The following is a 24,846-nucleotide window of genomic DNA, read 5'->3' on the forward strand; positions in this document are numbered from 1 at the left end:
CTTTGCGTGAGGAACAAGAGATCCTTTGGTGCCTGCAGGAATTTGTACTTCATGTTCTCTTTCACAGACCATCATATTTTCTATTTATTGCCTTTCTTCCTCAGACCTTGAAGACCTCAGTCCACTTGATTGAGTTTCTGTGGTGCTACTTTTTCTTTTTTCTCCAATCCACTTTTTTCATGAAGAGTTTCAAGGCAACAAACCTCTAATTAGAAATATCTGTAGCATTCACCTATGTGCACTGACAAGTCTAGACTTTTCTTTTCTACATTTTAGAGGGTTTTTTTTCCCCTTGCAGGACTGAAAGCACACAATCCATGTGTATTTCAGCTATCAACAATCTCTTACTAAAATGCAAAACTGTTATGAAGGCAGGTTTAGGAATCATATTTAGTGATCTCATTTTTATTGTAATGCCTTTCAGAACTGACATCACTGAGAAAAAGACTGCCTTTTTCAGCATCTAGATTGCTATAGAAAAAAAAATTTCAACCTCAAATACTTTCTAGATGCTAGGAACAAGAATAGCTGGTATAATGATGGGAGCTCGTGTATGTAAACTACAGTGATGTCTTTGGTCTCAAGCTGTAACAAGTCTTCTTTGGATAGAAAGGTCTATTAATATCTCCTTAATAGAAGTTTGGTTTTACTAAGACTTCCAGAAACTAAGTAGACCAAACACATAAAAAGGAACACTTGAAGGAAACTCACTTTTATGACAAAAGCATCCAGAGGACACAACTGTATGTATGATTCTTCAATGCCTTTTTTTCCACAATATATTGTTTTGTGGCTAATGTATTTTGTTTAAACTGTGTGTCATATTGCATTATGTGATCTCCATTTCCACCAATGTCTTAGTAAGTTATAGGGATAGTCTCCATTTATATTATAAATAAACACTTCCTAGATTTAATTTAAGGAATCCAGGCTCACTTCCCATTTCAAATAAAATTTCATCTTTATGCGTTTAGGCTTTGGAATACGCTAAGACCATCCCCAAACCCAAACCATCAAATCTGACTCATCAAGCATCAAAGGAACAAAAAAATCCAACCTATGCTGGGAAAGAGGAAAGTTTACCTGAAATCTCACTGCTGGAAATACTGCAGAACAGACACGAAAGGGAAAAACAGGCTGTGGCTGCTTTCAAAGTCCTTCACGTCGTGTAGACAACATTTGATAGGAAGGAGACCAAAAATGGTCCAGGAATGGATGCGGAGAAAAGAAACGCCAACCACCTTCTCTGCGTTGAGAGTGATGGCCTGTTATTATCATCTATCTGCTGTCCATATTTGCTTTCTGCAGGATTTAAAATATGAGGCCCAATTGGATTATGGTGCCATATTTTACTTTCTAGGAAGAAAATTTTTTAAATTATTTATTTTCAAATCAGTTAGAATTGGAGCTGAATAATAACTAGAGAATAAAGCTTTTGGTTTTATACTGATCTTTTGATTCTTCATCTCTACCCCATTCCTTAGCATAATGGAAACCTTAAAGTTACCCAGAAATAAATGTAGCTATGTTTCTGTCTTACCTTCCTAGTAAGAAAAACAAGTATAAACGCTTCAGTTTCTCCTAAAATGAACTCAGTCATCCATAAATTTTGTGATAACGTTTCAAAATATTACTAAAATCTCCAAGTTTGGCAAAGGGCTTATATATATAAAGTTGAGGCCAGGCATGGTGGCTCACACCTGTAATCCCAGCCCTTTGGGAAGCTGAGGCAGGAGAATAGCTTGAGGCCAGGAGTTTGAGACCAGCCTGGGCAACCTGGTGAAATCCCATCTCTACTAAAAATACGAAAATTAGCTAGGCTGGTGGCGCATGTCTATAGTTCCAGGTACTCAGGAGGCTGAGGCATGAGAATCGCTTGAACCCCGGAGGCAGAGTTTACAGTGAGCCGAGATTGTGCCATTGCACTCCAGCCTGGGCGACAGAGCAAGACTCTGTCTAAACAACAACAAAAGTTTCCTGCCCTGACAGATTCTCTGGTCGGGGTCATAGGGATGTTAAGACAGCTGGCTGCCTGGGTCTTCGCTGACCATGCTGTCCTAGGTGGCACTGTCTGCCACTGCCACAGTGGCCCCCTCTCTGTAGAATGCAGTTTTCTTAGGTCCAGGGGTATTGCAGGCAACAAGGACCTTTCACACAGGGCAGCCACTCCTTGCCCCTCTACCACCTCTTCCTTCCTTTTCCTATAGAGGAAAAGTTCGTTTGGGGCTTATCCCTGAGGAATTCTTCCAATTTCTTTATCCTAAAACCAGTGTAAGAGGACCCTATGTGCTCCAAACTGGGCTTATCTTGTATGCTTTATCCAAAGAAATATAGATGATTACCCCAGAGACCTTTTCTACTATATCAATAGTAGGGTTACTTGTCTATGTAATTTAAAAATATGGTGCCTCTATTGGAGAATCTGCTTATAAACTCAATGAGCAAAACATTGCCCAACTAGAAGAGGTGAAGCAGGCTTCCATCAAACAAATCCAGGATGCAGTTGATTTGGAGAAGTCGCGCGCTTACTGGTTCAGAAGCGCCATTACCTTTTTGATGTGCAGAGGAATAACATTGCTATGGCTTTGGAGGTTACTTACTGGGAATGACTGCATAGAGTGTATAAGGAAGTAAAGAATCGCCTGGACTATCATATATCTGGGCAGAACATGATGCGTTGAAAGGAACAAGAGCACATGATAAATTGGGTGCAGAGCATCTCTGCACAGCAGGAAAAGGAGACAATTGCCAAGTGCATTTGGGACCTAAAGCTGTTGGCAAAGAAGGCTCACATACAGCCAGTTATGTAAATGTACCTATCCGAATTGAGACAGCCAGAAACAGTTGACTGACTAAATGGAAACTAGTCTATGTGGCAAAATCTTTCTGTATTGCCGTCTACTGAAGTAGATAGTTTGTATCTCCTTTTTTTTTTTTTTTTTTTTTTTTGGGGGTGGGGGGGGGGTGGGGTGACACCCGGGGGGGGGGGGGTGGGGGGGGCGGGATTTGGGCCCCCGACCCCCACCCGGGGAGAAAGAAAAAGACCCCCTCTAAAAAAAAAAAAAAAAAAAAAAAAAGTTTGTATCTCCTAAAAATGAAACATGTGTTCCCTATACTGAGAGAACTCAATCTATTGGGCAGTCAGATGTTTCCGTCCTTCTTACTGAGCCTTCGAGTTGTTCCGTGATCACTTTTTTATTGTTGTTTGTTGTTGTTGTTGTTGTTTTTAGACAGACTCTTGCTCTGTCGCCCAGGCTGGAGTGCAGTGGCACAATCTCGCCTCACTGCAAACTCCGCCTCCTGGATTCAAGCGATTCTCCTGTCTCAGGCTCCGGAGTAGCTGAGATTGCAGGCATGCACTACCACGCCCGGCTAATTTTTATACTTTTAGTAGAGACAGGGTTTCGCCATGTTGACCAGGCTGGTCTTGAACTCCTGATCTCAGGTGATCCACCCACCTTGGCCTTCCAAAGTGCTGGGATTACAGGCGTTAGCTACTACGCCTGGCCCTATGATTGCTTTTGAATAAGCAGTTTGCCTTTATTAAATCTTGGTGCCTGACTAAAGATTACCGGGTTATAGTTTAAATTTGTAATTAATTCTACCATCTTGCAATAAAGTGACAATTGAATGAAACACAAATAAATAAAGAATAAAGTTGAAAAAAATGAAGGCACATCTGGCTGTGCCTGCTCAGATAGAACAAATCCTAGTGTTGTTCTAACAGAGCATCAAGACATTAGTTAGAAACCCTCTAACAAGTCCGGAAACACTCAATGCAGGCAACTCTGAGAGACACACTTTATCAAAGCTCCTTACTCCAAGTACATAAATTTGCTGGCCATCTTGCCATCACAAATGTCTTAAAATATTGTCAAATGTGTGTTTTCACACACACACACACAAAAATAGATAAGGCAAAAGCATTCCATAGTTTACTACTGAATACAAGTGTTAATAAATATTTTTTAGTTTTTTAATCTTTTTTAATGTTGCAAGAATTCCCAGTCTTAAAATAATTACTGGAGAGTTTAATTTTTACTTCCATCCTTATATTAGATGGACATTACATTTTTAGATAGGCATATCCAGAAGTGGATAATTTGAACATCAATTTGGGGCAAATCTGTTTATCTATACGTGTGGTGTAAGGACTAGCTTTGAAAATTTACTCCTATGTTGTATACATTTTACATGTACCAAAATGTAGCATAAAAGGTGCCTAGATGAAACCTTCTCTTAAAACTGAAAGCAGTTAGAATTGAGAGTCTGCAAAGATAACAAGTATCTGAAGATAAACAGAAAACTGGTGAATCATGTTTCAATGGGATTTGGAAAATGTAATATATGAGGCATTAGACTCAGGAAAATCACAGGCCAAAACTACTCCTAAAATGTATTTATAAGAAAAGAGGCCCCTTCTGGGTGCATGAAGACATTTCTAGAAATATGAGGTAGAATGAATAACCTTCATTAATTGTTTCCGAAGTGGCATTAAATTCGAACTTAATCTGGAAGAGAAAAAGAATGCATATAGAGACATTCATATTTAAAGGGACAGGGTAAAATTTTTAAATATTCCATTTGTATTAGAATATCTTAAAATAATTTAGAGCTTGGAAAGAGTTTATCACATTCAACTGCCAGTTTTTGAGAAGAGGAAATGGAGGTGAAGAGAAAGGCTACGTGACTCAGAAGTGCATCAGTCCTACTGAGAGTAATGGGGGGTAGCCAGGTCTGAATCTCCCATCTTTCAACACCAGGAATAGCTGTTTATTTGTCCGTGGAAGGAGGTTGTCCTTGTTTCTCTGTGTGGACAAGCAACATATAGGTGCTGTGAATTGCTATTTTGGACCTGAATTTCCACCAAGTTCAATTTTTAGAAATATGCATTACTACGTACCTAACAGTTTTTTAGCATGTACAATCTGCCAACTTCCTTACAACATTGATAAAATTAGAATACACATATAAAGCAACTCAAACTTAGAAACTGACCAATAAAAGAGACACTATTTATTTTCTTTTTTTCCCAGAACATTTCAAAAACTTCCCATACTGTTTATCTGTTAGCTTAAGCATTGTTAAATCCCTCACTTTCACACCTAGTGTGAAGAACCCAAACTTAGCTGAAGCAGCTTAAGTGATTCAGTTCACGTCAAACAACATTTCACAGGATTCTTACCCCCAAGGCAACTCTTTACTATCCAGTACATAAGACTCTAGAACATTAAAATTCTTTATATAGTGCCTTGTGGCATCTAAAATCACTTTGGCTAGGAAATAAAACATATTTGCTGAAAGTTTGGGGTTGAAATCAAAGAATGGATCAAAGTGGCCCTTCATTTGGCTCCACGTCATTTCACAATAGTGAAATACAGCATAATGTCACTAAACTACCATAAAACTAAGGGGAGAGATTTTGCAAAAACAGGGAATGACAAACATGTTTTTTGCTCCTGTTTTAAAGTAAATTGTACTAATGACAACAATAGTGATCTTTTACAGGCCCAAGTTGGATCAGTGATCAATTTTATAGCATTTCTGTTTCAAATATTCAAAAGCAAAAAATAATCTGTCAATTAGAAAACAAAAAACTTCAAACTTGAGTGATGTAATGATGGAGCACCTGTATTTGACTAGATGTTATACACATGCCATTGAAAGACATAGTACCTAATCTGCCTAATGTCTATAAACTGGTGCAAATAAAAGACATTTAAACCATGTATTCTCTCTTATTAAAGCCTCCTTTTAATTGTGTTTTTCCATCTTGAGTTTCCAACAAGAGCATCCTCTTAAAGGGAGCCTTTTTTTTTTTTTTTTCACAAGTAGCTGAATTTAATGACAGCTGTCTTCCTGATATTGTTTTGTATAGTAAGGAGTCTCTTGGGAGTTATCGAGAAACCAAGTCAAGAAAAGACAATATTGAGGAACAAAATAAAAGGTAAGCCTAGCAAAGGCACTGATGCCTAATGGTTCCAATTGGGGCCTTATTATTGGTTAATGAATCATTGTCAAAACATCACAGCAAGCATGAACGTGCACAGTCTAGTCTATAGTGAGAAAATGACTCTTCATCCCAACAGTTATTAACTGGGAGTTGTTTGAAAACACGTCCGGTAATTATAACAACACTGGAGCTAATTGAGAACTTTGAGTTGATAGCAAACGGCCCACAATAGCAGACTAGATAACTCGGGGGATTCTTCTTTAATTACTTATTGAAAAATAGCAGAAAATGAATTGGATGTGGGTGATAGTCTGCAGATATCAAGACAAGTTTCGCTAATTCTATCCCAAGATATGCTTCAAAATGTATCTGTTACCATTATATTAGAAGTAGCATTGGAAAATGTGAAGTTCCTAAGTAAAAATCAGGGTTGCTTTCCTAAATATGCCTTTTTTAAGATTACCTTTTCCTATTAGAGTAAGAATCAGACTTGAATAATATACATTTCATTCTAACAGTCAAGTATTCATAGGACGACTATAGGAATTCTCCTCCCTAATGCTAACTGTGTTTCCACAATTGCTATTCCCAATGGGTAAAAACAGGGAGACACAAAGATACAGAAATGCTCCATTTGCCTCTTTAGTTGTTTTCCCAGTCAGGAAAGGATTTAAAACTGTAGCATGAAGTGAAATTTTTGAACGACTGTGGATTTTGTTTATCCGTTGTGCTTGTTCTCCCTACATCAGTGATGATAAGATATTGTCAAAATAATATTATTTCCATACTATAAAGGCAAAATAAAAGCAAGGACATATGTTCTAATAAAAAGTTATGTTTAGATGTTTATTCCACTTTTTTGAAATATATTGAAGGAGGGTCCCAGAAGCTGAAAATCTGATGCTCAGCACTGTCCCCCCACCCTACTGCCTCCAGACTAAGTGCAGTGTTTGTTTCTACACACCCTCTAGCTTCGTTAAGCAAAACCACACATCTATCTCACAAAGAGACAGAGAAAATGAAAACATCCCAATTTCCTAAGCAAACACCTGGCCAATGGAAAGCAAAAGGCTTCGAATGGAAGACTTCATTCGTTCATTCGTTCATCAAACTCTCTAAATTACTTCCTAGTGTGAAATACTCCCACTTTCCATGTTTGGTTATTTACTTTTGGCTCAGTAAAATAATTGGAAAGTTGACACTTTTCCAGAATGTTAGACAACACATTGCAAGATACAATAAGATACAAAATGAATAATATTTTCAGCTCTCTCCACCTCTCAATATAGGGGCTCTGAAAAATATGAAGAAAGGGAAAAAGAATTTGGTGAACAGGATTTCTCTCCCTTGCTGCCTCTCCATTGCCTTTTCATTTCCCCCTTGCAAACCTGGGTAATGTAAGTAATTAATTTTCAATAAGCTGAATAAATGGTCTTCCGCTATTAAATAGCTCTAACAGGTTGAGAGGTTTACAGTGATGTGAGCATTCCAGGCAAATGTATTTAGTGAAGCCTTGGAAATCTCTGATAAGATTTCATAAATACCCTTTGCTGAACTGGCAGCTTGTAGAGTCCAGCACTGATACTGGGGCTGCTAAATGGGCTACTCAGGGCACACTCTGTCACTAAGGTCTCAAGCTTTTGCAAGAGAGGTTTTAGTGCTAGATATCCCTATGGCTCAAATTTCATAGCAGGGGAAATAACTGCCCAAAATTTAAAACCCAGAAAATATGATCAGCCGTCCTTTGGGAAGCTGTCTAAACAGAGGAAGGAAGTCAAGAACACACTGAATAAAACCAAATTCAGATCTCTATGTTTTACTCTTTCCTCTGTGGCAAAATCATCTCCCAAATTAATCTTACACTTTATTTTTTTACCATCCAGACAATTATCAAAATCATTATCATGAAGCCTGGTTGGCCCTGCCTCATATCATATCTCCACCCTGTCACCTGGCAGTGATGTCTTTTCCCACTTCCCCTGCTTCCACACAATGGTGACACTTTGAAGCACTGCTGATGAGGTTCCCAAATCTGTTGTTTCTGCTTAAAATTGATAATCTCCTATGATACAAACCTCAAGCATCTATTTTTAATGAAACCTTTAGATGAATATCAAAGAACTATTTAGCCATGCCTAATATTTTAATTAGATTATATTCTCAATTTAACCCATTAAACCTCCTTTGATGATCCCAATACTTAGTGTTTAGCCTCAGATGCATGAGGTAATGAATACTGGACCTTTTGATTTAATGAGAATTTCAGCTCTTCCAGCCTGCGCCTCTTTGTATACCTTTTATTTTGCTGGCTATAGAATTCAGTTAATTGAAGGAGTCTCTTACCATCACACATTAAGGAGTATAAATTAGCATCCCTATTCTGATTGGCAAATGCGAGCAGACAGTTTTGCTTTGATCTGAGGAGTGAGCTGCAGAAGCCAGCAGCCCTCTGAAAATGAGCTGATGGCCCTTGTTCCCAGGGCAAAATGCAGATGCATCCATGTGTCACAAAACACTTAATGTCTTAATTGATCACCTCCCAATTCTTCCTGTCCTGTGTGCATCATTCTCTTTAGAGACTTGTATATGCGTGTGTCTGTATATGTCTATTTGTGTATCTGTATCTTTGTCTTTCTTTCTCCGTTCATCCTTTCTGTTTCTCCCCTCTCCGTAGGCAGCTAGGGACCTAGGTTTTAAATTAATCTGAGACAAAGAAAAATGAAATAATATAGATTCCCTCATCTTGAAATGTATAAGACTATCTGGTAGAGCTATTCAGAACCTTCCACAAACAAAGATTCTTAAGAACTAACTATAACTTCCAATGCTCTCAACCAGGCGGATCCCAAGCCGTTGGTACTGCGTCACTTAATATGAAGTAGATAGGCTATTCTGTGTTTTGGCAAGGAAATCAGCCTTCTAATCTGTTCCAGTGATAATGCAATTCTCCTGTACCTCAACAAGTCAGTTACATAAAAGAAATGTCAAGGTAAAAGATCAACACCTCCATCACTGACTGTAAATGCCAAAATAAAATAACAGAAAATTCAAATTATAGGGCTTCTGGATAAATATGGTATACTGAACACACACACACACACACACACACACACACACACACACACATCTATTTCATTCCCTTGACAAGTCCTACTAAAATAATAGTAAAGGTTTTTAAGTGGCGTAAGTATATAAGAACAGGAAGAACAGGAAGAGGGACAATAGTAACAACGTTTTGAAAACTGGAAAGCATATGAGTTGTTTAAAAGAATTAGCAGACTCAAAAAACACTAAATTCTTTTTATATTTTCATAGAATATGAGATTTCTCCAAAATACTAAATTCTAAGCTAGCAATAGGAAAGCCAAGAATCAATCTGACTTACACTCTAGAATACCCAAAATGCTCAGGAATTAATGGTGTCAGTTACCTCTCAAAGTAGGAATGAATGGAGATGTGGGGCAGGGGGAGCTAATGAAGGGTGACTGCATGAAAGTCAGTTTAGGAGCAGTTACACCTGTAAATCCTTTCCTCAATTCCCACGCAGCCAAGCACAGCCCTTCCACTGCCCCAGTAAAAGACACTGCCCTAGTATGTTTGGAGTCAGGGACAATTGGTTCTATTGAGGATGCACAGTAAGTACTGAAAAAAGAGTCAGTAGTGAACATGTGTACTGTAAACATAGAAACTTCTGGTCATCCATTTGGCTCCCAGAACGTTGGGACTTTATCCTACAAGCAGGAATTTGGAAGGAAAGTTCTTCTCTGGGGAATCTGACCAGCCTAAAAAAAAGACCTAAAAATCCTGACTTCAGAGGTTCTCCAACTAAAGACCTCAACCTTGTTATCCTACAGTTAAACCTCGCAATCAACAAGTCCCATCCATGTACTCAGTTTCCTATCAGCTTTCTGGCCTCTCACTTAAATATGAGCAGACAACCAAGAATTTCCAAACATCTGAGGATATGCCACAGGACCATTTTAAAAAGGAACGAGAAAATTAAAAGAGATCTTGGGAATTCGAATTAGAGTCAAAAAATTAAAAACACAAAAATAAGGTTAGAAGACAACATTGAGGAATTTTTCCAAAAATCAGAGAAAAAGGCAAAGGGATAGAAAATAAGAGATAAGACATTAGAAATTTAGAGAATAAATCCAGGGGGTAAAAATCCAAATAACAGGAGATCTATAGAAATCATTAAAGAATTCAAGAGTACTCCCCATAACTCAAAAAAAAAAATACATTTTCAGACTTAAAAGAATTTATTGAATACCTGGAACAATGGATGAAAATAAACCTAAAGCGAGGCATATAATTGTAAAATGTCAGTATACTGGCTACAAAGAAAGTATCCTACAAGCTTCCAAAAAGGAAAATTAAATGAATAAATAAAACAAGACACACATAAAAAATCAACAATCGAAGTCGTTTTAGACTTCACAATAGCAATTGGAAGCTAAAAGTCAGTGAAGTGATGCATTCAAAAGTATTCAAAAATGATTTCCAACTTAGAACGCTATACTTAGCCAAATTACTAATAAAGCATGAAATTAGGATAAAGATATTTTTAGATAAGGAAGATCTCCAAACATTTACCTCTAATGTACCAACTATGAAGAAACTGTATTAAACTGTGCTCCACCAAAATGAGAGCGTAAACCAAGAAATTAAAAAGATATGGGAAACAAGAGTAAAATACAATGAAATTAAAGGAATCCCCAAGATGTTGGCAAGGGAGAGCCATTTACATAGAATCCAGGATGGAGCAGATCAGAAGGCTCTGGGAGAGGTGTGTTGGGGAAAATGAAATGTTAGGAAGTTGTGAATATCTTGAGAGTGTGATACAGACAAATGGCAAAGAGTTTGGGAATAAATTAGTCATAAGTACATTAAAATTAAGAATAGTAAAATAAGTATTAATTCCAAGGAAAACAAAACGTCTCGCAGAAAAGTCATTGATTACCTGGCTTAGCTGAGAATTGCATGTACACATCATCACAATGGTCTAGGCCGAGCACGGTGGTTCACTCCTGTAATCCCAGCACTTTGGGAGGCCAAGGCGGGCAGATTACTTGAGATCAGGAGTTCGAGACCAGCCTGGCAAACATGGTGAAACCCCGTCTCTACTAAAAATACAAAAAAATTAGCCAGGCGTGGTGGTGGGCGCTTGCAGTCCTAGCTAGTCAGGAGGCTGAGGCAGGAGAATGGCGTGAACCTGGGAGGCGGAGCTTGCAGTGAGCCGAGACTGCGCCACTGCACTCCAGCCCGGGCGACTGAGCGAGACTCCATCTCAAAAACAAAAACAAAGAAAACCCTCATAGAACTATTTGACTCTTTAAACAATGTTCATGGTGATAAAACCCTGATTAAAATTAAAAATAAAGGACTTAGGAAGGGAAGGAGAAAAAAACAGATGGAAAAAGAGCAGAGCACGCATACGGTATTCGTTTTTTGCTCATAGCATGTAAATTATTCTCATTTGAAACTCAGGATGAGGAGCACCCGTCTATCCTATACCCATTGTTTTCCACAGCCTATTTCCAAGCTCAAGTCAAGCACTGTGGAAACATAAAAACAATTTAGCCATTCTTTAATTTCCAGCTAGAATTTGGCAACTACACTTAACCACTCCATCGTCTATAGCCATGGAGACTAGGGTGACAATAGATGTTAGAAATGTTCAGCTAAGGCCGGGCGTAGTGGCTCACGCCTGCAATCCCCGCACTTTGGGAGGCCAAGGCAGGTGGATCACAAGATCAGGAGATCAAGACCATCCTGGCTAACACTGTGAAACCCCCTGTCTGCTAAAAATACAAAAAATTTACTGGGCATGGTGGCATGCGCCTGTAATGCCAGCTACTTGGGAGGCTGAGGCAGGAGAATCGCTTGAACCCAGGAGGTGGAGGTTACAGTGAGCCAAGATGGCGCCACTGCACTCCAGCCTAGGCAACAGAGCAAGACTCCATCCTGGAAAAAAAGAAAGAAAGAAAGAAATGTTCAGCTAATTCCCAAAGTTTATATTAGTCAATATTTTTAAACAACTTATTCTTGTCATTAAGAGATATCCATCATGGGTTTTTGTTTTTGTTTTTTTTTTTTGAGACAGAGTCTTGCTCTGTTGCCCAGGCTGGAATGCAGTGGTGAGATCTTGGCTCACTGCAACCTCCACCTCCCAGGTTCAAGCGATTCTCCCTCCTCAGCCTCCCAAGTAGTTGGAATTACAGGCATGCACCACCACTCCTGGCTAATTTTTGTATTTTTAGTAGAGACGGAGTTTCACCATGTTGGCCAGACTGGTCTCGAACTCCTGACCTCAAGTGATCCACCCACCTCAGCCTCCCAAAGTGCTAGGGTTACCAGCGTGTGCCACCGCGCCTGGCTCATCATGTCTGCTGCAACTCACCTCGGTTCACCCTTCTGCCTCACTCCCCATACTGGACCACAGGCCCCCCACCACTCTGGCTGATTTTTTGTATTTTATAGAGATGGGGTTTCACCATGTTACCAGGATGGTCTCGATTCTGACCTCTGATCCCCATTCCTCCAAATCTGGATTACAGGCTGACCACCCCCCCATCATGTTTTTTTTTTTTTTTTTTCAGATGGATCTCCTCTGTCCCCAGGCGGGATCAGGGCCAATGGCTCACTGAAACCTCCGGTTCACCCATTCTCTCCCCCCCCGATACTGGACTACAGGCCCACACCATTTAGTAGAGACGGGGTTTCACCGTGGTCTCGATCTCCTGACCTCGTGATCCGCCCGCCTCGGCCTCCCAAAGTGCTGGGATTACAAGCGTGAGCCACCGCACCCGGCCCATCATGTCTTTTTTTAAGCTAAAAAGTTCTGTAAAAACTTCAGAAGAAATCGTGCCTTTTCCCTGGTAGATTCTATACTGGAATCATAGGCAAGTCTTTATCACTTAAGAGGGTTCCCATGAATTTGAATTCTAGCTTCTCTCCCCACATAGCATTACGTCTGTCACCAAATAGGATAACAGAAACTCCAGGGCTGGATGAGTGTTGGATAAGTAATGGAGGGGGAAAGGACCCTTCTAACGGAAACATCCTCAGTGAAGGCTCTGAATCCTATTTCATTCAGGGCTTACACATCCTCTCTTAGCCCAAGAGGTAGAACAATGACAGACAAAGAGAAAATAAGATGAAGTTATTTTAGAAAATAAAATTTCTTTGAAAGAGACATAACTCCTTTGTAATGATGTGGTTAGGCCCAAGACCAATAACTTTTAGTTAACCATGTTGTAACAGTTGGGTACTATGATGTTTGGAACATATCATATTTATCACTGATATGTTCAGATCTGTATTGTCATTCATTATCTTCCTCTAGCTCTTTTCATCCAAGATCTCACAGTAGGTACTTTCATAGTTCTTATCTCATCCCGTCACCATTCTAAACTGATTCATAGGCACTAACCTCATTTTTCAGATGCCAAGTTAGAGAAATAATGTTATCATTGGTAAAAGTAAAATTAGAATTTAAGCATCGGCCTGCACAGTGGCTAATGCCTGTAATCCCAGCACTGTGGGAGGCAGAGACAGGCAGATCACATGAAGCCAAGGGTTAGAGGCCAGCCTGGCCAACATGTTGAAACCCCATCTCTATCAAAAATACAAAAATCAGGGCCGGGCGTGGTGGCTCACACCTCTAATCCTAACACTTTGGGAGGCTGAGGTGGGTGGATCACATGAGGTCAGGAGTTTGTGACCAACCTGGCCAACATGGTGAAACCTAGTCTCTACTAAATATATATATATATATATACACACACACACAAAAAAAATTAGCCAGGTGTAGATTCTGTGCCTGTAATCCCAGCTACTCTGGAGGCTGAGGCATGAAAATCACTTGACCCTGGGAAGCAGAGGTTGCAGTGAGCCTGGCTGACAGAGTAAGACTCTGTCTCTAAAAAAATAAAATAGGCTGGGCATGGTGGCACACACCTGTAATCCCAGCTACTTGGGAGGCTGAGGCAGGAGAATCGCCAGAACCCAGGAGGCAGAGGTTGCAGTGAGTCGAGATTGTGCCACTGCACTCCAGTCTGGGTGACAGAGTTAGACTCTCTCTGTCAGGAAAAAAAAAAAAAAAAAAAAAGAATTTAAGCCTCTAAGTCAAGCCATTCATCATGCTAAATCTGATGTGGTTACCCAATACTATAAAGAGAGTAATGGCTGGGCGTGGTGGCTCAAGCCTGTAATCTCAGCACTTTGGGAGGCCGAGGTGGGCGGATCACGAGGTCAGGAGATTGGGACCATCCTGGCTAACATGGTAAAACCCCATCTCTACTAAAAATAAAAATAAAAAAAAATTAGCTGGGTGTGGTGGCAGGCGCCTGTAGTCCCAGCTACTCTGGAGGCTGAGGCAGGAGAATGGTGTGAACCCAGGAGGCAGAGCTTGCAGTGAGCCGAGATCGTGCCACTGCACACCAGCCTGGGCAACAGAGCAAGACTCCGTCTCAAAAAAAAAAAAAAGAGGGTAATAAGAGAAGACTCGTGGAATTCTTATCAATGAAATCATAGAGGAAAGGTTATCAGTGTACACACTGGGAATTCTCACAGAACAGGCATAAATGAAATGGAAAAGAAATGTGTCATTGGGGGTGGGTTACAACCAGAAAATACAAAAGGAGAGAAAACACAAGAACCATTCTGAATTTTCATCTCACTCCTAAATATTATTGGAATTATCTCTGACTGTTAGATGTATTAATTTCATAACTTGCCTGATAACAGGCTGTATAATTTCAGACAAGTCAATGTCTCGGACTGTCAGTTGCCTCATCTGTAATTAAAAGAGATCAAGTCAGAATTTTTATAGTAGAGAAATGTAGAAATTTAAGATAGCTAAGAGATCATCTAGCTCATCCTATTGGATATAGGACTACTTTCTAAATAGGCTTCAATGAAAACAGGGCTAAGGAATTTAGTACCTTCAGGAAAGCTCATTCAACTTTCAGATGGCTCGTAATCAGAAGTTTTTCCAAAAGTTGATCTAAGATTTTACTAGATAATTTCTACCTGCAGTGTTAAAAACTTATATCCAAAATTGCTATGAAAATCTTCTCCTCCACATGCTACAATGACAGTAGCTCCATAATCACTTTTATCACAACATGAGTTATTTGTAAGGTAAGATAATTAACATTGGCTTCTAGTCTTAATTCCGCCACTGTCTATGTGACGTTAGCAAAGCACTCACCACTATATCTGGACCTTAATTTCTCCAATTTATAAAATGAAGGGCTTAGATTTTGTCAAATGTCTCTTCTAACACTGACAATTTCTTCCTGACTGTATCTTTGTCCTTGACTTAGTGGAACATCACTTTGTTCTCGTTGACTTTCTAGAATGAGGTGTTGGAACTTCTTTAATAAATAAAGAAATATCCTTTTCCTCTCTTTGTTGTTTCCCTTAAAATTTCTAATTGCTGTGAATATATGTGTTTAAATTAAAATATAGAAACTGAAATCTTTGTGAGATAAAAAAATTAATAACTTGGGACTTGCAGTCCCTTTCCTACAATAAAAAAGATAGATTAGGATCTTAACAGTTAGAAAGAACCGTACAGGATATCTAGCCCCATCTCCCACTACTGGAGAAATCTGTAATAGACAAGCCCTTATGTTTTGTCTTCCAGCCTCTGGGATTTCTAGTGAAAACGTACTCAATGTTTTGTGGACTTATCCTGTTCTATTGATATATGACACAGTGCCTGTCTTTGAATGTTGTTCCAGAATCTGCTTCCCTGGAACCACCCATTGATTCTGGTTCTATCATCTGTTAGCATGGCAGAATAGATACACCTCTTCATGCTTAATAGCCCCATTCAGATTCAACTACCATAGCTGAACCTCCTTCCCCACTTCTCCCCCAAAGCTTTGCTCCTCCAAGCTAAAGCTCACACTTCTTTAGTTGTTGTTTTCCACACCCTTTACTATCCAGGTTCCTGCAGACTGGATAGTTTTAGCTTGTCTATATTCTCTTTAAAATCTGATGCCAAAAAGATAAATATATAAAATACGTCAATTAACTTGTTATTTTTCACATATATTGAACCCAATTCAGGAAGACCAGGGAGTCACTGCTTCAACTAAATATGTTTATTGCACAATTCTCTTAGCACCAGAAAGCATTCTGCTTGCTCTGTGCCTTCACATCTCTCTCTAATTATCAAATACATTGATGAAAGCCAGCCTTCTATCTTTTGAATTGGTGTCATGGACTCCAGCTCAGCATTTCTTAGTGCTACCGTCAGCTAAAACTGGGCTGTATGGTATGTTGTCCATTTCTTACGATCTCACATCATGTGAGCAGAAATATTATCAGGAATCCCTCTCTGAGAATCTATGAAATGAAGTCCATCAGAAACACAGCATTTGAACAAGTGCAGAACAAATTGTTTATGACACGTGGGATTAGATCTAAAATGACTTCCCTACCTTGGCTATTTTGTGATATTTTTGCTTCTTCAAAATTAGACCTCTGAATGTCTTTTTAAAAATATATCATAATAAACATAGTTTTGTCAGATCTTTCCCACAAGTGAAACTGAGTTGAGGCAAAAGCCTGGGTTATTCAGACAAAATACTTTTTCAGCCTATGGAAGGTTTGATCAGTATTGAAAACCAAAACCAAAAAGTGCTGTCATGTTACATCAAACCGAGACTAAATTGTGCCTATCCTCTACCACTATCACTAACTCACTATATAAAAATAAATAAAACTAGGAGAACTTTGCTGTTGGATTGTTTGCCATCAATTTCAGGGAATTTTTTGATGAGAAAACTGTGCACTAGTTGGTGTGGCTGGTGCCACAGTTCTCACCTCTTCCCTTGCTACCTAATCCAGCAAGAAACTACCACAGGGGAGGACCAGGGTAAGGAGGAATGAGTATCTTCCCAAATTTAATGCTCATGAATTATAGACCCAAATAGTCCCTGGGCTCCAGGACTCATCCTGCCTCCAATCAGGCAGAGCTGTGCATATACTAACAGCTTCCCTATTTACCTGCTTTTCCAAGACAAAAAGGTCATGAAATACACCCAATCCACACCTGTTAGACTCAGAACAAGCCCTTGACAAGTTATTGTGAAAGCAGAAGACAGAAATGCCTGGTGCTTTTGAGTTTGGGTTCACCATCTAATTTACACACCCACCCACACAGACACACACACAGACACACTTTTGCCCAAATACAGTTTTTCTACTCACTTTAAAGATTCTTTCGAACTCCTGTTTAGTAGTTGTTCTTCCTGGGATTAGAAGAATTTGATTTTTCCCTTAGCTCCATAATCTTGTGTAATAGCATCCATATACACAAGGGATACACACTTTCCCTTCCAGTTACCAAGAACATTCTCAGTCACAAATCACTTTTTTTCCCCACCAAGTCTTTTGTCTTATTGTAAAGCATTTGCCAAAAACTTCTGCCTTAAAACAGTACTGTCATTATCTGAACAAGGGAGGGAGGAGAAAAATCTGAGCATAGATTTGCTTTTAATAGCCACAATCTTTAGGTTGTGTAATCTAAAGAAATGAGAGACGTGTTCTTATAAAGTGATAGAGACAAAATGCCAATCAATGCATTGTTACCAAGAAAAATAAATAAACTGCATGAGAAAAGAAGTGAACAGGGAGACAGAGGAGACATTTTTTAATCCTTCCTTGGCTGTTAGCTAGTCCTGATTTCATTAGTAAATCCTTCAATCTTGCTAAGCCTCAATTTCCTCATCTATGAAAGGGAAAAATACCCATATGTCATCTGAGACTCACAAGATCATTGATTGATTACAGGGCACTTTGGAAAATCCAAAAGGCTATACAATGTTTATGTTTTAAAACCAATAATTTTGCCTCCTAAATGATGCACTTGGATAAGCTGTCACCCTGAAACTTATCTTTACCTGGGATAATGTTTCTCCAACAAGCCTATTGCAGAAAAATGAAAAGGCCTCCTGCTACATTCACATAAGGATAGAACTTAGACCTAAAATGATCTTTAGGATTCATCCCCATATTGGAAAAATAAGAAAACAAAAAGATTAACCCACGCTCACACCCACTGTGGTTTTTATAATTATTATTAATCATTAGAACCTGAGGGTCAGGATTCCACTCAGTCCTACTAATTCTTTTCCAGCCTTCCTGGACTCACTTACCTAAAGACACAACCAGAAGCGAAAGAATCAGAAGGTGAGAGTGCCTCTGGCACAGCTGCTATATTTATATGTGTACTGAGTGTGTAGGGTCGTCACACAATTCGGTAGTATAATTTCAAACTCCAAATATCAATACATCTCTGTCTCTTCAGCATTTCAGAATCACAAAATACCAGAGCCACTTTTCCACGTAGGTGGAACTCAAGACCATTAATCAAACGATTCGAAACAGAAAATTTGGAGTGAGAAGGAGGGGATCTGTTAATGAAAGGTTATTCGCAAGTTCATTTCTACAGGGACTAGGAAACTGCCTAGGGCCGAGGGGAGGGGGCGTACGCGCAGGAGACCGCGGTGGCAAACCATTCCTGGAAACGCGTGATCATTCCCAGTTTTGCCCTGCGAGCCTACAAACCCGGTAAAAGAATAAGAGACCTCCCAGGGGAAAAGGAGAGCGGTAAAGCGCAAAGTCAATCAGACCCCCGCCCCATCTAGTCCCCAAACAGGTGCACTCCCGGAACGCCTTTAGCCTTAACCCTTTGGCCTTCATCTTGATTTTCTAAAATGCACTGAGAATGAGTATTTCCACACATAACCCGAGGAACACTCACTTTTAAAATATCAGTAGCCCGTGGAACGTGGAACGTGGAACGTTGCGGGACAGGAGCGCAACAAGTTCGGGAAGCAGAAATTGCTCTAGGGCTTTTCTGTGCCCAAGCTTCCCGCCGCGCGCTGGCGCAGCGCAGTACGCGGGAGGCGGGGCGTAAGGGGCGTCTGCGCCTGGGGGCTACAAACTCAGGAAGGGTGTCAGGATGCAGAACCGCGGGCTCTAGAGGAGAACAGGGACGGGAGAGGATGGAAGCGCCGCCCAGAGAAAGAGGGAGTAGACTTAGTATTTGAGTCAGAGATGGGACTCCGGGGATGGGGTATGGGGGCGAGTGGGAGGTAAGTGACAAGCCGTGCACGAGTCTGTCCTGACACTGGACGTTTTAAAGATCAGATTGTGGTTCTATCTGGATCCCGGCGGAGCGGAGGCCCCAGAGACCTGGTCCCTTTGCAGCCAAACGGACTGCCCAAGAAAGGGCGAGGAGTTGGCGTGGAGAGGAAAGAACAGAGCTAGGGACAAGTTGCTGAGAGGCGAGGGAGAAAGGGGTCTATGATCGGAGAAAACAGAGAGCCGAGAGCTGAATTTCCAGTCTAGGACGCGGTACTCGGGCTGGTGCCCGACCCCAAGGACGACGGACGCAGGAAAATGGGCTCCCGGGCGCACACTCTTCCGTGGCTGGGACCGGGAGGGCTAGAGGGGAGGCGGAAGGCCGGGCCGCGGGCCGCGCTGGCTCCGCACTGGCCTGGAGGACAAGTGGGTTTTGTTTGTCTTCCAGGAGCGGATCTCCAAGGCCGGCCACGAGACTGGAGTCTGAGTCTTCCGGTCCGGGAGGGAACCGCGCTCGGCCCCGCAGTCTCCTCCCCTGCCTACTACCCTCCCCAGCCTGGCGGCTCAGAGCACGTGCGGCCCTGAGCCCAGCTCCCCCTCGTCTCCAATGTCCACCTCGTCCTCTGGCTCGGTCAGCACGAAGGGACCGGCGGGCAGGCCCAGCCGAGCCTCGGCGGCGGCGGCCTCTGAACCGCGGGGACTGCCCTCGGGGCTTTCTGGCCCGTCTGGTGCTTTGGGTTCGTCTTGGCTTTTCCGCAGTTGCTTTTTATGCTTCATCCGCCGGTTCTGGAACCACGTTTTCACCTGATTTCGGGGAGATAAAAATAAAATCATGTCATTCCTCCAAATCTGAGCCATCGCTGGGGTTTAGGAAAATGGGCTGCAGTCCGTTGACGAAGTATCAAGAGCGGTGATAGCCTCAACTGCTCATAAGTTATCACCTTAAGCCGACTGAGAATCGAACAGTCTGAGGCTTTCAGGAGTAACAGTCCCCAAATAATGATGAGGATTAACGTGGGTGGTTAGCAGTTATGCATATTGTTATGAATTAGAACTACTAATAGTAGGTGCTGCGTGGGCAAGTCTCTTTTACACTCAGCTGATGTTCGTCTGATTGAGACATCTAACCACCTGATCCACAAGACTCCTGGACAGGAAGATGAGAATTGAACCTCCTGGTTCTCATCGGAGGGAAAATCAGACCCGGGCCTGGCAGAGCTAATGATTTCATAGCAAGAGGCGTTCCGGGTAGAGACTATGAAAGATGGGGAAGAGACGACGGGGTTTTGAGGTTGCAGGTGAATAGCGCCTAGAGGAAGATAAAAACCGTTCTTCCACTCAGGACAGAGGAACAGGGAGAGGACTTAAATCATAGTGTGTGTGTTGGGGTTGGAGCGGAGGTGCATGTGAACATTGGCCTCTGTGAGAGAGATTGAAGTGAGAAAGGGGAAAAAAATCTCCTTGTGTGGGCTTCTCTCAGGACAAGAACTCGCCTAAACTCTTACCGTTTACCTCTGACCCGGGTTCCTAGCCTGGTCGGAGAGGAGTGAGGAAGGCATACGAATAAGAGTTCTTAACCCGGAGGTGGTCATCAGAATTACCTGATGAGTGTTTCCTTCCTGTCCAGAGCCCCGCTCGAGAAATTTTGCTTGGGTAAGTATGACGTGAGGTTAGGGTATCGGTACTTTTTTTTTTTTAATCATTTTTTCTTTTTCTTCTTTTTTTTTTCGAGACGGAGTCTCGCTCTGTCGCCCACGCTGGAGTGCAGCGGCGCGATCTCGGCTCACTGCAACCTCCGCCTCCCAGGTTCAAGCGATTCTTCTGCCTCAGCCTCCCCAGTAGCTGGGATTACAGGCGCGCGCCACCACGCCTGACTAATTTTTGTGTATTTAGTAGAGACGGGGTTTCACCATATTGGTCAGGCTGGTCTGGAACTCCTGACCTCGTGATCCGCCCGCCTCGGCCTTCCAAAGTGCTGGGATTACAGGCGTGAGCCACCGCGCCCGGCCAGGTATAGGTAATTTTACGAAAGCTCTTGGGAAAGGCCTAGAATAAGCGTCAGCGGGGTCTATTTCTACTCGAACTCCACAAGGTCCCGAAGATATTAAGACTCGAAGGGAGAGAGGAACGAAGCAGAGATCAGGGCCTCCCTCCCCTCCCGCCCACCTGCGTCTCGGACAGGCTGAGGGCCGTGGCCAGCTCCACTCGCTCTGGCGTGGACAGGTAGCGCTGGATCTCGAACCTCTTCTCCAAGCCTGAGAGCTGCGAGTCGGAGAAAACCGTGCGGGCTTTGCGGCGGCGACAGTGCTTCCCCGGCAGCTCCGCGTGCTGCGGGTGCGGGAACAACGCTGGGACGGGCATCCCTGCAGAGAGAAGAGCAACCAAGTGGGCAGAGCCTGGGTCGCCAGGGAGCAATCTCCGCTCCCCTCCCCTAGCTCCCAGTGCCTTCCTCCGCCCCTCGCCTCCGTCAGTCTGCTCGCCCCAAAGCCCCTGAAGCCTTTCTCTCAGGAATCCAGGGTAGAGGAAGAAAAAAAAAAATCCGCAAGAATAGCGCTTGGAGATCTTTATCTGTAAAGTCATCTAGAAATACAAACAACAAACAGTAAATAAAACAGAAAAGAAAATCGGAAAATAGATCCGGAGGCTGTTTAAAAATGTCTTCTTGGAGAGACTTCCGTAAGGTCGGCCAGCGCGGAGTCTTCAGTTGCGCCTGGCCAAGTTTTTTGCAAACCTCAAATGGCCCAGGAGCAGTCCTGTCCCCAGCCCCCACCGTATCCTCCTAGACCCTGATGACACTCAGTGCTGTTCTGGGGCTAGTAGATGCATGGATATAATCTTGCCTCCAAACCTTACTGAAAAATACCTTTCTGTTTCCCAAGCCACCCCTATCCCCCTGCAGCCAAAGGGAGAGCAAAACTGCCTTATCCAGAGAAGCCCCGGAGCCGGAACAGAGGAGCATCTCTCGCCTCTCACGTCTCCTCGTCCGTTTCGGGGTCGAGCTAGGGACCCGGCTATCTAATATGGTCCTCATTCTTTTTCTCATTCTTTCCCTCTCACTCCAAGCCCAGCGAAGCTGAAGGGTTTGAGGCGCTTTTCCATGGCCGGGTCCGGGAAAACTTGTCTTTCCTGACCCTCGCAGGCTTGACTCTGTCTGAGACGCACCAAGCAGACAGAAGCTGCCGCAAGCAACATCGGCCAATCCCAGGGAAAATAAACAAACATAACAACAACCAGTGCGGGTACTTCGGGCTTTGGCCACTGCTGTATGGGTGGACAACCGGCGCAGCTGAGAATAGATTGTCACCGGCGCGTGGTGAAGCCAGTGCAGACATGCGGACCTGGATTTGCAAACACTTTTAGCTTTGTTCTGGATTCCAGCGCCCACAAACTGCCTCCTGTCTTGCCCCCAGCCCCTCCACCGACCATGGTTGTTGCCACCTCTGAGCTATGAGTCTGGACTCAACGAATTATTCTATTCTGGCTGGATAGAAAACGCCAGAGAAAAAACCATGGATGTGGCCTTTCAGAGGGAGACAGAAAAAAATCTGGGTATTTCCCCACATCCTCCTGTCCCAAACAGACTTTGCTAGTCCTTGCTTTTTGTCAGACCAGAGAAATCAAAATACTTTAGCACCCGGCTCCAGCAATGCTGGCAGCTGGGGCAGAGGAGGGTAGCCCAGACTAAGATTGTGAGATAAATGTTAGATGTTGAGGGTGAGGAGGGTTAAAGAGCTGCATCTGCCCCTACCCCCCTTTTTTCTCACCCTTTCTCTCTTATTCAGGCTAGCCCAAACCTTTCGTTCTCAGAGAAGCCCAAACCTTCCTTCACTTCTATGCCCCCAGCAGTATCTGCAAATGCTCAGTGCCTGGAAAAAAGAGAGCTGGCCTGGACAGAGTGTTTTGAGTTTCTGTGCAGGAAAAGTTGTGTCCATGGGGTGGGATGGTCAAGGGTCTCCCTCTGAGTGGGCAGAGGCGGAGAATCAGGATTGAGAGATGGACCAAAGTGGCCAGGAAGATCACGAGCAGGGAGACTGAGCACTGCCTACCAAGAGTATTGTCAAACCCTATACGCTGCCTCTTGACCAGGCACCTATCCTCCGCTATAAAGAGTGCGGAGGGATCACGAATTATCCCCGTGGGTTGGCATGCCTCTAGGGAGCTCCGCATGGCCTCAGCAGTATCCCCAGCCTTCCACTGTCACTTAGGGAAAGAGGCCACCAAGCCAGGCCGAGCCAGTCTGGCCTTTCCTTGGCTCCGTCACAGGCTTAGGGTCTGTGCTAGAAGCCCTGCTCTCTCACTGCCCATACCTTGAGGTTCCTGTTACTTACCCGAGGTGGTGAGGAAATAAGGATGGTGGTGGTCTCCCTTCTGCAGAGGGTGATGGGCGTGAGGAGCCAAGAGGGTGGGTGTGGGCATGAGGGGGTAGCCATAGTCTAGCAGAGGCACCCGAGAGGCCAGAGAGCTGGCGAAATGGTCTGGGGCCACCTCTCTCAGCGGCTTGGGCTTGTGCAGCAGGATGTCCTCGATGAAGAAGGATGTGGGCCTCTGAGAAGACGCCGGGTGTAGAGGAGAGGTGAAGTTGAGATTCATCTTGAGCAGAGCACCTGCCACAGGACAAGGGCCGGGACGAAGCGGAGGACGCAGGCAGAGTCTCCAAGCCTGCTCGAAAGCCGGCAACCACCCTCCAAGGCTCCAATCTCCGCTGCTCTCTCCCGGGCCTGGGCTACCCCGGGCGCTGGAGAGGCAAGAAGACAAGCTCCTGGGTAGGTTAGGTCTCTGTGAGGGAGAATTGGCAGCTTGGAGAGGGGAGCCGGGAGAGCCAATGACGAGGCTGCCAGAGGCAGAGGGGAGGGTGCGGGAGGCTCGGGGCGGGGCGGGGAGCTGTCCGCGGTGCTGAACACCACCGGCCAAGCCTGGGAACAACAGAGCCCGCAGAGTTCTTGTTCCTACCAGGTTTCTCGACCTCAATTTCTGCCCCGTCACTGCAGGGGCTGCTTTGTTCCCAGTCGTTTTTAAAAGAAAGCTAAAAGGAAAAAGTCTCTGTTGTCCGGCAAACTCCTCTTTACAGAGGAGAAGGCACTAAAAGGGTCCCAAAGCAATATAGATAAAGCACTTATTCAGGCATTTAGGCCTGGGTTTTAAGAGTTTCCATAATTTTGGTGGCAAAAAAAGAAGGGAGGAAGTGAGGAGAAAGGGCGTCTGATACTTCAAATTGCTAGATTCTACTTAAGTTAATGGCTGAGGAAGACTGGACTATTAAGATAAAGAAAGAAAATGATGATGGTCATCATAACAGTCTTTATACCTCAGTTATAGGCAGTGGGCAGGAGGAGGGTTATGTCTACATTAGTCAAGTTATTTGGTTTGTGTAAATATGTCCAGAGTCACCTCTTAGTGCCATCCTCCATGTCCCCTCAAATCTTTACTTTCTCCTCATTTCACTCACACGGTTTGCTATTTCTGCTGTTACTTTTTCAACCCTAGCCCCCCGAAATAATTGTACTAGGTTCTTGTTTCCCACTCCTTTTCCCAGCCTCTTTTCTTTCATTTCCGTCCCTCCCAATCTTTTGTTTTTTCTGTTTGTCTTTTTCTAATCTGTCACATTTATTTCCCTGGAGTCAATTTGCTAAAATTAGGGTGATCATCTACAACACAGCAGGGGTAATTTCAGCTCACATCTCTGAAAATTGCTCTAATTATTGATGTTAAACTCAGGGAAATTAAAAGAAGCCACTTCTCTCCCATCTCCCCATTTTTAAGCTCTAATTTGTTGAAATCTAGTCGTC

The 24,846-nt window shown here is 42.9% G+C and overlaps 2 protein-coding genes and 1 pseudogene across 13 annotated transcripts in view; 2 read left to right on the top strand and 1 right to left on the bottom strand.

Annotated features, from left to right (window-relative positions):
- The window catches only part of JHY (junctional cadherin complex regulator), a 91,957-nt gene extending 72,088 nt beyond the window's left edge, over window positions 1-19,869 (top strand). For 9 of the 12 annotated variants that reach the window (XM_032168137.2, XM_032168140.2, XM_058446717.1 and 6 more), the window contains one exon: window positions 975-1,450. In XM_032168137.2, coding sequence (XP_032024028.1) covers window positions 975-1,172 — 198 coding nt within the window. In that variant the 3' untranslated portion in view covers window positions 1,173-1,450. Of the gene's footprint in view, window positions 1-974; window positions 1,451-5,878; window positions 5,948-7,220; window positions 7,351-18,110; window positions 18,164-19,508 lie in introns of those variants that run through there. The other 3 variants (XR_009215658.1, XR_009215659.1, XR_009215660.1) reach the window with 3 other exon arrangements.
- LOC116477456 (ATP synthase F(0) complex subunit B1, mitochondrial-like) lies at window positions 2,050-2,842 on the top strand (annotated as a pseudogene).
- BSX (brain specific homeobox) lies at window positions 19,546-23,813 on the bottom strand. The gene is made up of 3 exons (XM_032168143.2): window positions 23,389-23,813; window positions 21,227-21,423; window positions 19,546-19,864 (listed from the first exon to the last, which is right to left on the bottom strand). Exons 1-3 carry the CDS (start codon window positions 23,648-23,650, stop codon window positions 19,625-19,627), a joined length of 699 nt encoding a protein of 232 aa, XP_032024034.1. The 5' UTR covers window positions 23,651-23,813; the 3' UTR covers window positions 19,546-19,624.
- Window positions 23,814-24,846: the final 1,033 nt, after the last annotated feature.

This window comes from Hylobates moloch, unplaced genomic scaffold (assembly GCF_009828535.3).
Source record: "Hylobates moloch isolate HMO894 unplaced genomic scaffold, HMol_V3 SCAFFOLD_11, whole genome shotgun sequence".
Taxonomy (NCBI): domain Eukaryota; kingdom Metazoa; phylum Chordata; class Mammalia; order Primates; family Hylobatidae; genus Hylobates; species Hylobates moloch.

Excerpts from the sequence above, each read along its gene's own strand:
- BSX (XM_032168143.2), bottom strand. The coding sequence starts at position 23,650 with ATGAATCTCAACTTCACCTCTCCTCTACACCCGGCGTCTTCTCAGAGG. Across the intron at positions 21,424-23,388 it reads TTATTTCCTCACCACCTCGG|GGATGCCCGTCCCAGCGTTG; the intron begins GTAAGTAACAGG and ends TTCTCTCTGCAG. Across the intron at positions 19,865-21,226 it reads TCAGCCTGTCCGAGACGCAG|GTGAAAACGTGGTTCCAGAA; the intron begins GTGGGCGGGAGG and ends CCCCGAAATCAG.